The sequence below is a fragment of the Ursus americanus genome, chromosome 2 (genome assembly GCF_024610735.1).
Source record: "Ursus americanus isolate L20-20 chromosome 2, mUrsAme1.1.p, whole genome shotgun sequence".
Lineage (NCBI taxonomy): Eukaryota > Metazoa > Chordata > Mammalia > Carnivora > Ursidae > Ursus > Ursus americanus.
Genome location: NC_142128.1, coordinates 31,277,517 through 31,294,378, shown reverse-complemented (window position 1 = coordinate 31,294,378; position 16,862 = coordinate 31,277,517). Strand labels below are relative to the sequence as shown.

Sequence of the window (16,862 nt, the reverse complement as noted above, 5' to 3'; positions counted from 1 at the left end):
GGAAAGTGACGTATGAAGGGGGTTCCCCCAAAGCTCTGTTGCAAGTCCTGATGTAGAAAATTCCTTTTTAGAAGTTGTCATTTAACTGTCTGATGACCAACATTTCTACCACATACGGGCCCCAGAGCCACGTGCCGGGAAGACTCACAAGACTGGTGCTCATGGTCCTAAGCACCCAGACAGGTGACCCCTCTGCGCCCCTGCACTGCCTCATCTGTAAAAGGGGAAGCAAGCACATCATCGCTCTCACGGGACTGCTGTACGGATGACACAAATTAACCTGAATGCTGAGTGTTAGCCGAAAAACCATCACATTATTCTGTAAAAAACCAACCAAGGAACCATTCATTAAAAGCTTACACACCCTCTCCACACACAAAGCCAGTGGTAAAATATCTAAGAAAAGACAAAAGGTGTTCTATTGATGGATAGCTCTTCCCCAATGAAATAAAAATCACCGGGAAATTAAAATCACACATGCCCTGTTTTATACATTACAGAGACTTTTGGATACATGGAATACCCAAATATTTGAAGTATATAACCACACCCTTCTTTAAAGCATGGTTTTCTTCACACAGAGAAGCTTGCTTTGAGTGGGGGCCTCCTAGCCTTTCAACAGACAACTGAAAACCTCCTGGCCCCTATGACACGCAGGCAAGGAAGAACGAGTGGAGGCCGGCTCTGCCACTGAGCCGTGTGGCGCAAACCTCGTCTCGCAGGGCAGAGGCACTGCATTCCCCAGGAGAGAGCTGCCAAGGTGCCTTACTGTGTGTGGAGGCATTTACAGGACCGAGAGCGACACCTGTCAGCATGCTAAAGTCGAGTCCCGGGAGCAATCTCTGTGAATCTACCAACGGGTGTGCTGAATGGCTTTCCAACTTTCTAGAAGTAGCGCAGATGCAAGGTGTGAACAAACCTCCAAAAAGGAATCATTTTGGACTCCGCTCTAAATTCACCAGGAGCGTGTTCACGCCCCTCTAGCACCTAAACGGCTAGATAAACACATGAGGAACAGGGTATAGGCCTTTACTCCAAAAAAGGGGGTAGGAGAGTGAGGACGGGCGGGCTGTGCCGCTGCAGAAGGGAGGCGCTTCTCAGGGCCCAAGCTACAGGAAGCTACCGCACCCGAGATGGCCTCACCCAGGCCGGCCGGAGCACCTGACTTCCGCGCCGTCACACACAGCGGTGCAAGCAGAGAGGCTCTAGGATGCCCTGCACAGGAGAGCCGGGCCTGCCAGGGGCAGGAGGCGGCTTCGGCGCACACCATGGGGGAGGACAAGCCGTTTCATGTGGTTTCTCCCTTCCATGACTATAAAATATGTGCTCGCTGGAGACCAGCTGTAAAGCAAACAAGAGGCATTCCCACATCACCTGTAGTCCTCCTCCGAAATAACTGTCAGCATCTTAACATTTCCCCTACTTACTGCACACATTTTAACCTAGTGCATGCGCAAACTTACACTTTACCAAAACCTATCTAGTCTCTTCACTAAAAATAACTATGCAACGTGAAAAAGGCCTTTTTCACTTCCTCTCCTGCGAGCGGTCAACTCCTGCCCTTGGCCCATTCACACCTTCCGAGTGTGCCGAACACTCAGCTTGGACCAGCTGACGAGGAGTTTACTTCATTTCTGACTACTCTTTTATTTTTAGGAAATAAGAAAAATTCCATTCCTGAGCAGTAAGGCTTCAGTTTCCCAAGCTCTTCGTATTAACAAAGAGCTGGACACTCTTCTCATAGTTGGCATTTACCTTCTTGACCTTTCAATGGTGAGGGGCTGCAGGGACCACCACAGTGGTCCAGCCCCACAGTGACCACATCAGGCAGCTTCCTGATGAAAGCTCGGTCCCCCACACAGCCCGACTCAGTCTCCCAAACATGCAATTCTCTGTGTCTCTCTCGGTCTCTCTCAATACATACTCCTGCATTCTAGTTGCTGAGGACGTCTCCATGCAAAGGCACATGCTGGGTGTTATGACTTGACCACTTTCCCAAACTACATTTGAAATTCCAAAACCATGCTTCATTAAACTTCATGCCTGACCACCATCCCACACAAATGAAATTGCTAGTGTTATTGTCCAGGATTCCTGGACTGTGTGGCACTTCAAAAGCTTCTTAGAAGGAAAAAGGTTCATCACGACAGTTAACAGAACAGCATGAGTCACACTCCGTTTTTAGTGCGCGATGTGACAGGACCCTACTACCCTAGGAAGTATTCCAGCAAAAATTCCTTGAGATAAAGAGGAAAAAACAAGGAAATGATTCAATCTCTCGGAAGGAAGCACTCTCCTGGAGAAACAAAGTATGGCAGTGGCTGCAATGAGCAGTAGAAGTGAGTGCAGGAGGTGAGAACAGGAGACATCACATGTATGACTTAGGAACCTCACTAAAATAATCGGGCAAATGCTTCCCCCTGGAAAGACACTGTCAGAGCCGGTGACTGGTCCCTGAGGACCCATTCTTTTATAAACAAAAGGGAATCTTTTTTTTTTTTAAACAGGGACAGAACATCTGGTTCATCAGGCTTTCAGAGCCAAGAGTTAATTTCCCTTTTAGCAAAACATCCGCATCCAACATTTACTAACTGCCAAGCTAGGCCGTCCCCTTTGCTTATGTCCCATCCCTGTCTGCTGGGCTTTCAGGATAGTTGTTGTCATCACTGAACTTGGAGTCTGCTTAGACAAATGTGAAGACATCAAGGTGACAGCCCCAGGGCAGATGGTCACAGAAGTCTGTACACTTGGGGAGAAGGCTCCTTGAATCCCAGGAATGGGGTGCAGTAGGGAGGAGACTCTCCATCTCCAGTTTGCACAAGAGGGACAAGGTGGTCATCAGCAGAACCCAACGGAAAATGACACACATGAAAGTCTGGGGCAGGCAGGGCCTGACATCCGGGGGCTCAACAGAGGAGTGACTGTCCTGCACCACGTGAATGTGGCTCTTTGCTTTCCATCCACTGAACGCTCATGCGGCCAAGAAGGGAAACGAGTTCTGGTAGCCACATTCATGTTCGTGAGCACACACACTCCAAGAGGGGCAAAATTCTTACCAAAGCCACACACCAAAGCCCTTTTACCCTTGGTCCCTAATGGAACATTTTTTGAACAATATATTTTACTCAGAATTGTTTAGTAATAGCTAATGATTTGCATTTCACTTCTGTGAAGTACCTTAAACCCATTTCATTTTCAGCAAAAGAATCCCATCTGCCCAAATATTGAAAAAATTCAGCTTTACCTGTTGCAGGGAAAAAATAAGACGGTGGGAAGACGGTCGACCATAAATTCCCAAGGAAGGTCATTCTGAGACACATCAATCCTGGCAAAGATGAGAAAAAGTAAAAGATCAGCCCGAGGCACTCGAACCTCAAAGAACCCTCTCTGATAACAGAAGAGCCTGGAGCATTTTCTGTGGCCACACTGACCAGCCCCTTGGTGACTACACTACCAATGCAAGCTGGCTGCAAGCCAGGCAAGAAGAACCGGGGCTTGCAGAACATGCAACTTTCCACCTCACTTATGGAGTGGAAGTCACATGTCCTGAGAGTAAAAATGAGCTTTCCAAAAAACAACAACAAACTACCTCACTGACACCTCAGGAGCAGTCCGCCCACCTGACAGGGTCTGGTCGAGTACTTTAATCACTGAATCAGCTCTGGAAAAAGAAAATTACTATGCAAAATTTATCAAGCCTCTGAAGACATAAGCAAGCTGGAAAATAAAGATTATACTCTATTTTATATTTGTATTTTGTAAATCTGCACGGAGGCCACAAAACTTGTATTTCCTTAGTAGACTTTACATTAATTTTCTAATACAGAAAATGACACCTGTACTGAATTACCCACCCTGGGCTTTGTCACTGTTGAAGGAAGCAGTGGCCCCTCCCACAGCCAGCACTGAGCTGAGAGTGCAGCAGCCCCCCACCCCAGCCCGCAGGGTTCATTGCTCAGGCAATGAAGAAACAAAAACAACAAAAAAACAACCTAAAAGGAGGGAGCAGACCGTGGAGGGCCACTTGGCCAGGTGGCTCCGATGTCAATCACCACAAACAATGCATACAAAAGATGGCAATTTTTTGAGTCCTCAATTAATGTGACATAAGTTTCCAGAAAATATAATGGGGTGTGAGAGTGAATCAGTCTCATGCATTTGTCTAGAAGAATGACCAAATTACAATGGTTTTAAACAACTGAGCAGAACAGCACTCCTGCCTCGGCCTGGGACAGCCTACTTAAAACATCAGAGTTCCGTTTTTTCGAACACTTTAGTCTATCATCAAATACTTTTCTTCTCCTGAGTTTTACTTAAAAAAAAAAAAAGTAAATTGAAAGAAAACCATTACCATAAACATCCACTCAGAATTTCACTGGGCTAATCAGGAGCTTCTTTCTGGACTTCTCATTTGAGCTTGGTGTATATGCCTACACATTGTGAAAAGCGGTACTCATACATTTCATATGCAATTCTTTTCAATTAATTATATGAAAAGCACTGTTCAAATAAATGGGTCAAAATCCCATCAAACTCCCAGCCACAATTTTCTTAGCTGTTGCTCTCCTGTTGGACGTAAATCGTGCTACAGTGACTAGCTCACACTCCTCTCCAAGTCCTAGTTCCTTAATTCCCCAAAGTGAAATTAACTGGGGCAAAAATGTGTAACTATTTTTGTGCTTTCTTACAAATGCTGCTAACATGCTTTCCCAAAAGGTTACGCCCAATTCATGTGCTGGGTCTGACTGTGCCAACTTCACTTTATCAACACAAGATGCTGTCATTTAAAAGCATCTGTTAGTAAGCGTAAATGATACTTTGTTATTGTTTTAATTTACACTTATTAGACTGTAATCTCCATACTTGCTTATTTATACTCTCCTCCTCCAGGAGAAACCTACTCAAGTCTTTTCTTCACTCAGGAGTCCCTCCCAGCTGTGGCTCACCCTGCCCCCCAGCTGGTTTTTCACTGTGGTAAAATACACATAAAATGTCCCAGCCCGACCATTTCTGAGCATACAGCTCAGCAGTGGTAAGTGCACTCATAATGGGGTGCAGCCATCCCAACCACCCGACTCCACAACTATTTCTTCACCCTGCAAAATGGAGACTCTATCCGTTCAACAGCTTCCCCACACCGCCCCGCATCCAGCATCTTCTTTGTCTCTGTGAATCTGACTCCTCTGTGTGCCTCACATCCCTGCAGTCACATAGTATGTGTCCCTTTTTGGGTTTTTTTGAAGATTTTATTTGTTTATTTGAAAGAGAGAGTGTGTGTGTGAGCGGGGGGCGGGGAGGGGAGGAGGGAGAAGCAGACGCCCCACTGAGCAGGAAGTACTGAGCAGGGTTGGATCCCAGGCCCTGAGATCATGACCTGAGCTGAAGGCAGACACTTGACCCACTGAGCTACCCAGGAACCCTGTGTCCCTTTGTATCTTAGTATTTCATTTAGCACTGAGTCCTCAAGGTTCATCCATGTTGTAGCAGGTGTCAGAATGTCCCTCCTTTTCAAGGCTGACAAACACTCCCTTGTGTGGACAAACTGCATTCTCCTCTCGGCAGTCCCTTAAACCTTTGTTCTTTCTCAGGGTCTGGGGTACGAGCACCTGATTCTGAGTCTTGGTCCCTCACTCACAGGCTGTGAGACTCTGGGCAAGTTACCCACCCTCTCTCTGACTCTGTTTCCCCCGCAGTAAAAAGAGGTCCTAAGATCTGCTTCACTGAGTGTTCCAACAAGGTCAGATAACATGTATATAGAAAAATCTTGTGGCACAGTAAATCCTCAAATTTGGCTCTAATCAGTACTTAAAGCAGATCCAATGGGTGAATTACAGATGCTGTAAAATACAGCTACTGTCCTTTTTTAAAGCCTACTTTCCTCATTTCTCTCACTGCGCCCTTTTCTAGTGGAATCTGTTCATCCTTAACTATTTCTTGTAACTGCTTCACTTTGGAAAGTTTCCATCTCTCGAAGAAACTAGCAAACACAATATTCTATGTTCTGCTATTTTTTCCTTATGATTTAATCTTTTATATTTAATTCTGTCTGGAAGGTTCAAGTCTAAACAACACCCCCTGCCCCAAAACAGCTTAGTACCTTTTCCAAAAACTCTTTATTTGAGGTTTTTTACAAAACAATGATTTAAAAATTGTTTTGATTACTATAAAGGCCATATCTGGTTACCCACAGAATCACAAGACTAGAATACATAGCTATCAACCAATCCTTTGAATTTTAGGAGTGAAGAGGAGAACTAGACCTGGGGGAGAGATCTGCTCCAGGTCCCAGGGCAGGTTGGCGGCACTTCAGGCACTGGCCCCCTTTCATTGGGCCGAAGCCCCAGCGCCACTGAAGTCCGTGGGCACACTTCCCATGGTATTCCAGAGAGTTGGCCAATCTGGGGATTGTCCTAGCAACCAGGTCAGCACTGCTCCCACACTCACCCTCCCATGAATCCAATCAGGGTTAAACGTACTCGACACCATGGAAGGAACACTCAAAACTCATCAGGAAAACTTTGTTTTCAGTGAGGTTTTGCTCATGGTTTTAAACTGACAAATCGCACCAAATCTAACCCAAGGTTAATGAACAATGGGCAGATTCTTGAAAACCATATGGCTAAGCCTAAGGATGGAAGACACGCAAGGCCCAAAGTGCCACAGGCTCCCTTACCTTGCCACAGTGAATGTATCCGTCGGCAGGAGGCGAGCTAGCTGGATAAAGACATGATTGAGGGATGGACAGAAGCCACACCACTGTGCATAATAAAGCAGCAAAACGTCCTGAGGAAGGGAAGACGGCTGTTACTGGCGCCTAGGAAATGGGCTCACGTCCTCATTGTACTTAGAACCCAGCAGGCATTCAAGAAATGCTGCTTATGCACCAATTACGAAAATTTCATTTTTAGATCTTTCCAATTATGTGCTTTCTTGAAGGACTTTTTGCAGTTAGAAAACCAGCATGTAACTCCTACATGTTGTGCAGAAGACTGCCATGTGATTTACTCTGCACATTACACCCGAGTGCTCCCCCCCGACAACTGCGGCTCTGCGGATTATTTGACTAAGGAGACATGGCGTGATTTCTGCCTCTCTCGTGATTCCATACCTGTTTTTGAAGGACCACTTCCCAAAAGGTATCAGTTGTCACTTCAGTGATTAGATGCTGAGAAGGGAACTGGGCAGAGTCACTTCCAATGAGATGCCTTTTCAAGGGACTGTAGAGAACGCTGAAGTTTTGAATAAAAGACTCTAAAAATAAAGAGAAAATGAGATCAGCTCTTCGCTAAGTACTGGGAGAGTAGCTGGCCTACTTTAAACCCTACATTTAAAAAACTGGGCTGGCTTCACAGGCTGACATTTTTAACACTTCACCTACAGGTAAAACGCTGAACACAGCTGCCCAGCGTGGCACCGGGTGTAGCTTTGGGAGGACTCCCCAGACAGGGATTTAGGGAACAAAATGCCACACAGTGTCAGATGCTCCAGTATTTACAGACCAGGAATTCTCTTTTTTTTTTTCCTAACAGCATCAGTCCACAAATAGACACCAGAGACTGCACAGATCATCATACCACAATCTTCAAGCAATTTCAGCCTACGATCCTAAGACCTCTAAACATCACTACAAAAGACAACTGCTACACAGGCTGCTGTGAGCGGACAGGTATCTCATGCTCCTTAATTCAAGGACAGCGAGCTTTGGTTTTTGTTTATTCGAGTTCTTCAAGTTTCCTTCTTGAAAGTTTAGGAAAAATAAACTCAATTATATTTAGTGGGAAAACCTATAAATAAAACCCACAAGCAATCCAAAAACCTAACTTGAACAGACACTTTCCCCTCCCCATAAACTCCACTGTCCTCAGATTGCTTGGTTGTCTGTCTGAAGCAGGACTGAGCTGCTGCGTTCTCCCTTCTTTCTCCTTCCTCTACCTCTCTCCATTTTGAGGTCCTGTGTTCTGCAGAGGGAGGAAGAAGTGAAGGGTGTCGTGTGCATAGTAAAGAGAGGTCATTGTCTGTATCTGAGTTACTTACTTGGCTATGTTTATGAAACATAAAACCAAAGATTCTCTCCTCATGTGAACGAACCCTAAATCCCTAAACTGGCCCAGAGAAGCCGACTGAAGAGTCAACTCTGCAAACCAATCACACACAGGCAATTTTTTCACGAGGACCCTTAAAATGTTATCACCAACTATAGGACAAAGAAAAACAGCTAGATGTATGTTTCAGAGTAGTTACAGAAGACCAAAAGAAATCTGAAGAAGGCTTCTTTCAGATGACCCTTAAGTTCAAATTGAAATTCATTATGAGCTCACTGAATGCATGAACAAAATTATGAAGTCCAATAAACACTCTAAAAACATGGACTTGTTTCACTTTAAGAAAACCTGGGGGAAGGGGCGCCTGGGTGGCTCAGTAGGTTAAGCGTCTGCCTTCTGCCCAGGTCATGATCCCAGGATCCCGGGATCGAGCCTCCAGCTGGGATCCCTGCTCAGCAGGAAGCATGCTTCTCCCTCGCCCCACCGCTCCCCATCTCCCAGCTCGTGCTCTCTTTACCTCTCTAATAAATAAAAAATCTTAAAAAAAAAAAAAAAAAGGAAGGAAAAGAAAACTTGGTATACCAAAATGTAACTTTAGAAACACAAATCAGGAGCAATTTGTAGTATCAATAGTGAACGCCAATTCATAAAGCGATTGGTCACGGGGTTCCTTTAAACACTCAGGAGCTTCATGTTTATAATATATAATTTGACACAGGAAAAAAAAAAAACATTTACATAAGCATCTCCAAAAGTGTCAAATATCAGAAACAAGCTTCACCTGGGTTTAAAAGAAGGTAGCTAAAAGGACTATTATTTAGGGGGCTTTGAGTTTACTGTTACTTTCATACCCTCAAAAACTTGGAAATAAAGTTTCCCTCCCTACCAAATTCCTCCTGTCTCCATCTGGCAAACACTGACTTTCCCCCTGTTTCCACTGAGGCTGAACTAACACGGCTTTTGAATTCTCACTTCCTTGTGTGGACATCCAGGATGTCAGCAAAGCCCTGGGAACAGGACAGCGTGGGTTAGTTTACTGCTGCTGCCAAGCCCTAAGGGCAAGCTCGCGGATGCTTTTCCATAATGGGGTCCCCCCACCCCCAAAGTGGTTTTTGCTGGTTTGCAACAGGACACTTGTTTATTGTACTTGACGCTTGCTTGTTACAACCTAGGCACGCAAGGTCAGAGCAGCATTTCTCAAGGAGGTATAAACAGCAACAGAACAAATTAGGTCTGGTGGCCTTGGTACTTGGACATCCAAACCTGTGATACAGAAGGGAGAACAGGTGGTTCTATGTTTCACTGCTTCCTGTTTAAGCTCCTTTAGGGTGGCGCTGCCGCGGGGGGTCCCGTTCATCAACCCCCTGGGATGCTCCCAGCACGACAGCTCTCCACCCCACTGCCTTTTGTGTGGCCAGGTGCCCACCCCATGCAGCTCACTCCAACTCAGAAACAGGACAGGCACTGCCAACCTGGAACACTGGACTGCCACCCCTCCCCGAGGGGCTACACAACAACCTTATCTAAAATTTGGAGTTAGAAGTTTCTGTTCCCTTTGATAGAAAATATTAGCTTCTTTTAAAATGATGACCAACTGCAGTCTAAAGATTTCAAGTGAGCTAGAGAACTGACATCCCTTCATGACCAAATGTACTGACATCCCTGGAGAAAAGTTCCCGGTATTAAGCAGTACTTTTTACGTTTGGGGGGAAGGAAACTGCCCACAGTACCTAGGGTGAACTTCATAAGAGCTTGCTTTGGATCCAAGACATAGTGAGACTCTTCTTTCACATCAACAATTGCGGCAAATTCCTTCACCCGAGTGGCGCTCGGAGCCCCCAGCCTCTCTGCATATAACCAAAATAAATTTGAATCCAAAAGGTAGATGTTCAGGGTCTTGTTGGTTCTGCAGCTCAGGCCTGTGAAGTTTGTGCTACTCACGTCCACTTCGGGAAAGAGATACCTGTTCTCCTCAATGTGAGGAACGAAGCCTGGGGGATCGGCCTCACATTTCTTCTCGAGGGAAGAAAACGCAATGGTTGGGGTTTCAAAGACACCTTGTCCAGAATCAATGAAGCCCGTCACGGCCCTGTTTATGGTCCTGCAACATGCAGTGTAGTAGCTGAAGGGGCTGTAGGAACTCAGAAAATTGCTGCATTCTATGCTGCCCGACGCCACATGATAAAAGGTCTGCTCCTTGAGGTAGAAAGAATCCAGAGCTGCCGCCATCTCGAAAAAGCTGCACTGTGGCATGCCGACCGAGCTCGGCCTAACGCCCCCCGCGGTCTGGTTGACACACAGCTCACAGACGTTGTGGGTCCTGGAGACGGAATGCCACTGGGGCAGCACCACGGTGTTACAGCAAGGGGACGCTGTGATCAGCGGCGGCTCCGGCAGCTGCGCGGGGGGCTCAGGCGCCAAAGGCCGGAACACCGGGGCGTCCACTCGCCGCAGGTGCTGAAGGAGCCGCTCCACCACCTGGTCCCCGTGACAGTTGTTGTACTCCAAGGCCACTTCGGTGATCTGAAACACAGGGCGGAGCTCATGACAGGCGTGGTGATGGCGGAGGGAGAGACCCCGCAGCCGTCGGGCCCCGAAAGCATCCTGGTCTGATGCACAAGGAGCCCGGGCCGGCTCTTCCTCTCACGGCGTCAAAGAGGAAACCATTACACCAAAAGTTACTAATGAACAGACTTGGATTATCTTTCAGAACATGTCACTCTACTAACAGTGAGCCAACTGTGTCGAGCAGGAAGGGGTCTTAGAGACAGACTTCTCCATCCACCACATGACAAGAGCCAAGCTTCCCCCACAACATGCCCCAGGCCGAGGGGCCATGGACAGATTTTAAATCTCAACTCCCAGGTGAGTGCATTTGCCTTTAGAGCTTTGCAACTCTTCCCTAAGTACGAAGTCTTCCTTCTCCACCTTCACTGTCTAAAAACATCCCAAACGCCTATGGATCACAGGATTTCATGGCATACCTGTTTCCAAATAAATTCACACCTCACAGGAGGCTACAAATTCAACCTGTTTCAAACCACACTCACCCAGCCTGCCTTCCCCCATAACCTCCTCCTCCCCCTGCACTGCCCTCTCTGGGAAAACAGCATCACAAAATGGGAATGGCGACCCTTTGAACCCCACCTTTCCCTCTGCATCAGCTAGAGCCTCACACCCCACCACCTCTGACTTCAGCAACAAAGCCGCTCCTTCTTTTGCATCCCCAGGGCCATGGCCTGGATTCAGGCCCTCAGTCATCACAGGCCACCACGTGTTCTCCCCTGCCTCACTCGGCCTCCACACTTCCACAATTTTAAAACTACTACCCTAAGCACAGCACTCTTCCACCAAATGACATTCAATGGCTCCCTACTACCTGGAGGAGTAACACGGTCTTAACACGGGTTTGCCCCACATCTGCCTTTCCAGTGTCGCCCCACCCTCTTTAGACCAAGCCTGGCCAGGACCTCCTCCATCTGACAAATCTCAATACTGTCCCCAAGGTCCAGCGGCAGGCTGGCTGCTTCAGTGAAGAAAACACTGCCTCACTCTACCTCACCTGGGAGTTCGGTTCTGCATCTTCGGGGCCCCAAAGCCGTTCCCACAGAGTCTCACAAGTAAGTGTCTGCTGAGGTGCCATCCCTCCCCACAAGCTTAAGGACCCTCATGGGCAAGGACCCTGTCTGATTTCTCCTGTTCTCCCCAGAGCCAGGCACAGAACAAATGCCAAAGATCATATGGTGAATGAATCACATCTCGGGGTAACATACACATTCCCAATTCCCACTTCCTGGGGGAGATTAACCACTCTACCCTCAGATCAGTATTAGCCTGATTAGATTTACATTTCATTCTAAGACTATTTCCAAACTGAGTACCTTTCACTACCCACCCAAGTTCATAAGAAAAACAAGTCATAATAATCCAAAGGCATTTAGTCCATCTACTCCCTAAAACAGAATCATGTGCTAACTTGGAGCAAATCTTGCCAGTCAGTTAAAAGGTGTTAAGTCACTCGCGATTTTGTTTCATTAAAGTGTGTGTGTGTGTGTGTGTGTGTGTGTGTGTGTGTGTGTGTGTGAAGTCACTTAATGAGTACTTATCCAATTTCAAAAAAAATACCCAAATTTTATACATGGTATTTATAGAGAGTGTTAATTCAAGACATATGCATTTCTAAGAAAAATAAACTGAATAGTTCTCGGGCATAAAAAAAGAAAGATCCCTTTAGATGATAAACCAGTGTTTCATTTTTTTCCCCACACAAAAACATCTCAGCCCTTTCTGGACAAGGCTCTGACAGCACATCACACTAATAAGGACAGGCCCATATGACCCACAGGAGCCCAGCTGCCCTCTGGCCCCATCTGGGCACTGCTTTACACCCAAAGACACAAAGGTTACCATTCCCACCCGTGCCCCCTGCACCCCCCCCAAAAATCCCACAGAAATCAAGTACTTACTATAATCTGTTATAAAACGTCCAAGTAGAAGTACACTAAGGACAGCAGGAGTCCTCTCTTCCCTCATCTCCTTCCACAACATTGCTCATAACCAAAGCACCCACGTAAAGGATATGTTTAATTGAAGAAAATATTTTGTATAAAATAATGCTCTTAAAAATGAGGCATTCTCATTTTTCTCCTATAAACTGAACTGGTTTTTACTTCATACTTTCACACACGGGGCAGTTTTGCAAATGCAAGTCCAATTCCATCTTTACATGGGAATCGCTTGAGGTCATACTTAATTTCACATGAACTAATAAGGAAAATCTGGCAAATAACTTCAAATATTTGTGCTGTAAATGCTTTCTTCCATTTTCTTTAATCGGACAAATTTTTAAGTCAGAACCAGACAACCATGACTTTGCTCACGAGGCTCACCCTGGGAATGCCTCAGAGCAGTGCTGGGAAAGCAGAAAATGAGGCACACGGACTTGTTGGCTGCAGGGCGCATCTCTTTTGAGAAGCACACCGAGATGTCCTATGACCTCTCTAGGACTCTCTGCAGAGACGCAGGGGGTCAGTGGCCTGACGCCGTGTGCAGGACAGGCTGTGTTCTCCCATTGGGGTGGGGGGTTGTGCATGTGTCAGCAGCTGCTGGTCCTGGAACGGGGCTCACAGTGGAGCCAGCACATGACCGTCCTCTTCTTTACCCCCCCACCACACTCCCCACTATGGCTGCCTCAAAACCTGTTGCCTGGCAAGCCCCAATGCTACTACCCACATGGGACACTGACCTCTCTCCACAATGTAAGCTTCCTCAACTGCCTGCCCAAGTTGGGCCTATAGGTGGTCGTGGGGAAAAGGCTTAAGGCTTAAACTCTCCTGTGGTTGAGGAGCTGATGAGTTTAGAACTCAGCCTGGAAATGTCCAAGTCTGATGTTCACCTGACCCAACCCTGATGGCCTCCTTAACTCTGCTCACACACCCCACTTCCCACCCCCACCAGCACCCAAGTTCCAGACTTGACTACTTCCCACACTCCTGGAACACTGCTGCCTGGAAAACCTGAGTAACAGGAACACACAGCTCTGCTTTGTCACGGGCACTGTGATGGCCATGATTAATCCTGAAGTCCTCAAAGAAGCACCCAACAGCCTCTCCTCTTCAGGCTTCCAAGCTGGGTCTTCTCCAGGCAGCCCCTACAGGGGCCACACAACCTACACTACCTGCTAAGGCTGAACCTGCAGCAACCTCCCCACCACTGTGCCTCTGCTCAGGCTGCGCCTTCCCTTAAGTTTCTCTCAACCCATCCACATCCAGGCCACCCCAAAGTCTGTCCCCTGCACCTGCCACGCCCACAGCCTCTCCTAACCTCAGCCCTGCCCACCCTTGGCTTCCTGGGACAGTGCCCTCTCTTCCAATTCCTCCTGACCCGGGCCTGGCGCTGACCTTCCTCCACCTTGAATTTAAAAAAAGCAAGCTCCTGCGGCCCTCCTGGACCAGCCTCCGAGACCATGAGAGTAAGGCTACGTCTTGTCCATCCTTCTCCCCCACGGCTCCCTAACACAGCGCTCGATAAACATTTGCTAAACTGACGTGAAATGAAGAAGGAAATGTACTGCACAGAACATTTTACTTGGCTAAGTAATCCATAATACTGCTAAGATGACATTTGGTTTTCAACAATCCCAACCATACTCTGAGGTTTAGGGGGATCCACTCATCTTGCAGGGACACTCCGAGCTCTGAGGAAAGCAGCCACAGGAACAAAGTGATTAAAGAAAAAAAAAAAAAGAAAAAGAAGAAGGCCTCGCCACAGATGGAGGAGTTAGGGGAGAGAAGGGAGAGCCAGGGAAAAAGGCGGGAAAGCTAGTGTCCTCCCACCAGGGCCCTAAATCCAACCATGGCCCCTGGAGAGAAGAACTGGGCTCCAGTCACAAAACACTACCCTACCCAGGACTCTGGCCCAAATCACTCAAGATGGAATGCTCCACAAAGAAAATTTAAAAGTCAAAGTGAAAATCCCAAACCATAGCTAATGCCTTGGTTGAAAATCCCAACTTTCCTACAAAGAACCTTAAGGCTCTTAATAGTAGATGCAGAAAAAGGCCTAGTAAATTGGGAGAGTGTCTCAGTTCATAAAATATCTGTGTAGTGAAGATTTTCTCAAGAAAGTAACTCTTATTACTTCAAGTCCTCCCTAATCAGAGGAGAAGAAACAAAGCTATTTCATTTCTCTCCTTTCTTCCTCTAAGCCAGGGTAGCAGCAGGCATAACAACTTTCACAATGAGGCTCCAGAGTAGCAAAGTCAGGAGTCTGGCTGGGCAAGAACCCCGTCTCCCTGTCGCCTCCAGGAAGACCATCAGGCTCACGTGGAGGGGTTCGGGCAGAGGCAGTGTCTGGTTAGCCCGGCCAGTGGTACACTGGATGTCTGAAATTGGTTTTGGCCAATTAAGGGATCCTTGAGGGAAGGAAAAAATAAACCCCCCCAGTAAATCCAATTTAGCCATCCCAGGCGCTCTCTGGTAATTGTTATTACTCTAAGTGCCTCCAAATGATCCATGTATAAAATAAACTCACACCCAGAGAGAGTGAGTGCACCAGCTGAAACAGGAAAAGCAGGAGGGAGGGGCAGACTCCTGACAGGGTCTGTCTCTGGAAACCGCTCTGCTTATCTTCGCAAAAGGAAAGGCTTAGAGAAACAAGGGAGCCCAGTATCACCACTGCTGCTCCTGGCTGCCAGGTTGAGGATGGCCAGGGCTTGCAGTCAGGCCCAACCCCCCAACAACGGCATCTCCAAGGCCACACTGAACCCTGCCTGTGCTGCTGTCCATCCCCTCTATCCCACTCCCCCAGTAGGTCCTGGCAGGACAAGGGACATCTGTTCCTACCCGGGGGAGGTGCAGCTTGGTTATGCCTGTTCTCACCAACTCCGCCAGACCCAAGCAGCTGTCAGTCAATGTGGCCAGAGAGGCTGCAATGGATCCTATCCCCGGCACACACTCTCCTGCCCATTTATGGGAAGGAGGCGTAATGCCACAGAAACGCAGCTGCCACTCCTGGCAGGCTCTCGGTTCCTGGTGGAAATCACTCTGAACGTGGAACAAGACGTCCAAGTTCATGAGGTTTTACTGCTCCCTATGAGACACCTTTAAACATTATGACTCTTACCTCATCTATTAAAGGGTGGCTTTCGGCTAAAGGATTAAAAGGTATAAATACAAGAAGCGCTGGCCCTTTCTTCAGTTCATTGTTCAGCAGGAGGCTCTTGCCGCCATGGGGCCGCAGCCATCGGAGGAGTGCCTCTCGATTTTCTAAGGCCCACTTATGGATGTTCTCTGCTGTGTAGTTGACGGCTTCCCTGGGAAAGACCTGTGAAGGACAACACAGGGAGGGCTGAAGGCAAGCCAGGCTCATGAGACCCCCAACCACCCCACCACCACCCAGGTGCAGACAAGATGACTCAGGGACGTGACCTGCCCCTGCTTCTGCAGACAGAGCATTTCCTTACAGGTGGTTGGAAAGAGCAAAAGCGTCTGCAAAGAGGTGACTCTCAGGTCACTGAGTCCTCCTGCTCCCTTTAGCGGACTCCTCTATCAATGAAGAACTCTCCCGATCTGCTGCGGGCAACAATGACCTCTTCCACCCTGGCCAAAGGGAGCAATTACATTTTATTGGGTTCTTATAAAAGGATTACTGTAAAAGGATCAATGAATACCTACAGGAATGGAAGTTATAAAGTCAAGGATCATTTAGATTTTTATGCTGGTTCCCCAAAACTTGGCTCATAATGGTGGGAGAAGACCCTCCCTTAGGGCCGTGCTTTGTAGCTGTTCTGGTCACCTGCACCCCCAGTGACTAGAGGAACACCTGGCACACAGCAGGAACTCAGCACATACTTGAAAGAATCCACGAATGACCCAGAACGTGTACAAGGCCATAGATCACACTTATGTGTAGGGAATGAAGGGAAAGAGACACTTAGATTTTGTGCTTTGTTTCTCTGTAACAACCAAAGTAGGTCAACATAAAATTTGTTTGAAATTCCAATATGGATCACTGGGTTTCAAATGAAACTCCCAAAAAAAGTGCTGTGGAGGGTTCCACAGTATGAGATCTTTTATACTCTCCAAGAAAGAGAATTAAATTGCCTCTTGACAAAGATGTCCACTGGTTTTATTGGTTAAAATGCTGGTATCCCAGTATTTCATTTGATAAAAGGAATTCTGCTGCTAAACCAACCAACCAACCTTAAGAACTACAGACCTGATGCAGTAAGCCCAGTGCATTTGTCAGGGCCATTACCACAGCCCTAGTTTCTCGGTTTTATGTTCCTTCCTCAGTGCCCTCCCCTCTAAATCCATACGA

General features: G+C 47.2%; 1 protein-coding gene across 3 annotated transcripts in view; it reads right to left on the bottom strand.

Moving 5' to 3' along the window:
- Positions 1 to 16,862, bottom strand: part of TXNDC11 (thioredoxin domain containing 11) — a 64,733-nt gene that overhangs the window by 1,448 nt on the left and 46,423 nt on the right. For 2 of the 3 annotated variants that reach the window (XM_045784351.2, XM_045784353.2), the window contains 5 exons: positions 15,666 to 15,866; positions 9,773 to 10,565; positions 7,109 to 7,251; positions 6,674 to 6,783; positions 3,245 to 3,325 (listed from right to left, as the gene is read on the bottom strand). In XM_045784351.2, coding sequence (XP_045640307.1) covers positions 3,245 to 3,325; positions 6,674 to 6,783; positions 7,109 to 7,251; positions 9,773 to 10,565; positions 15,666 to 15,866 — 1,328 coding nt within the window. Of the gene's footprint in view, positions 1 to 220; positions 1,342 to 3,244; positions 3,326 to 6,673; positions 6,784 to 7,108; positions 7,252 to 9,772; positions 10,566 to 15,665; positions 15,867 to 16,862 lie in introns of those variants that run through there. The other variant, XM_045784352.2, reaches the window with a different exon arrangement.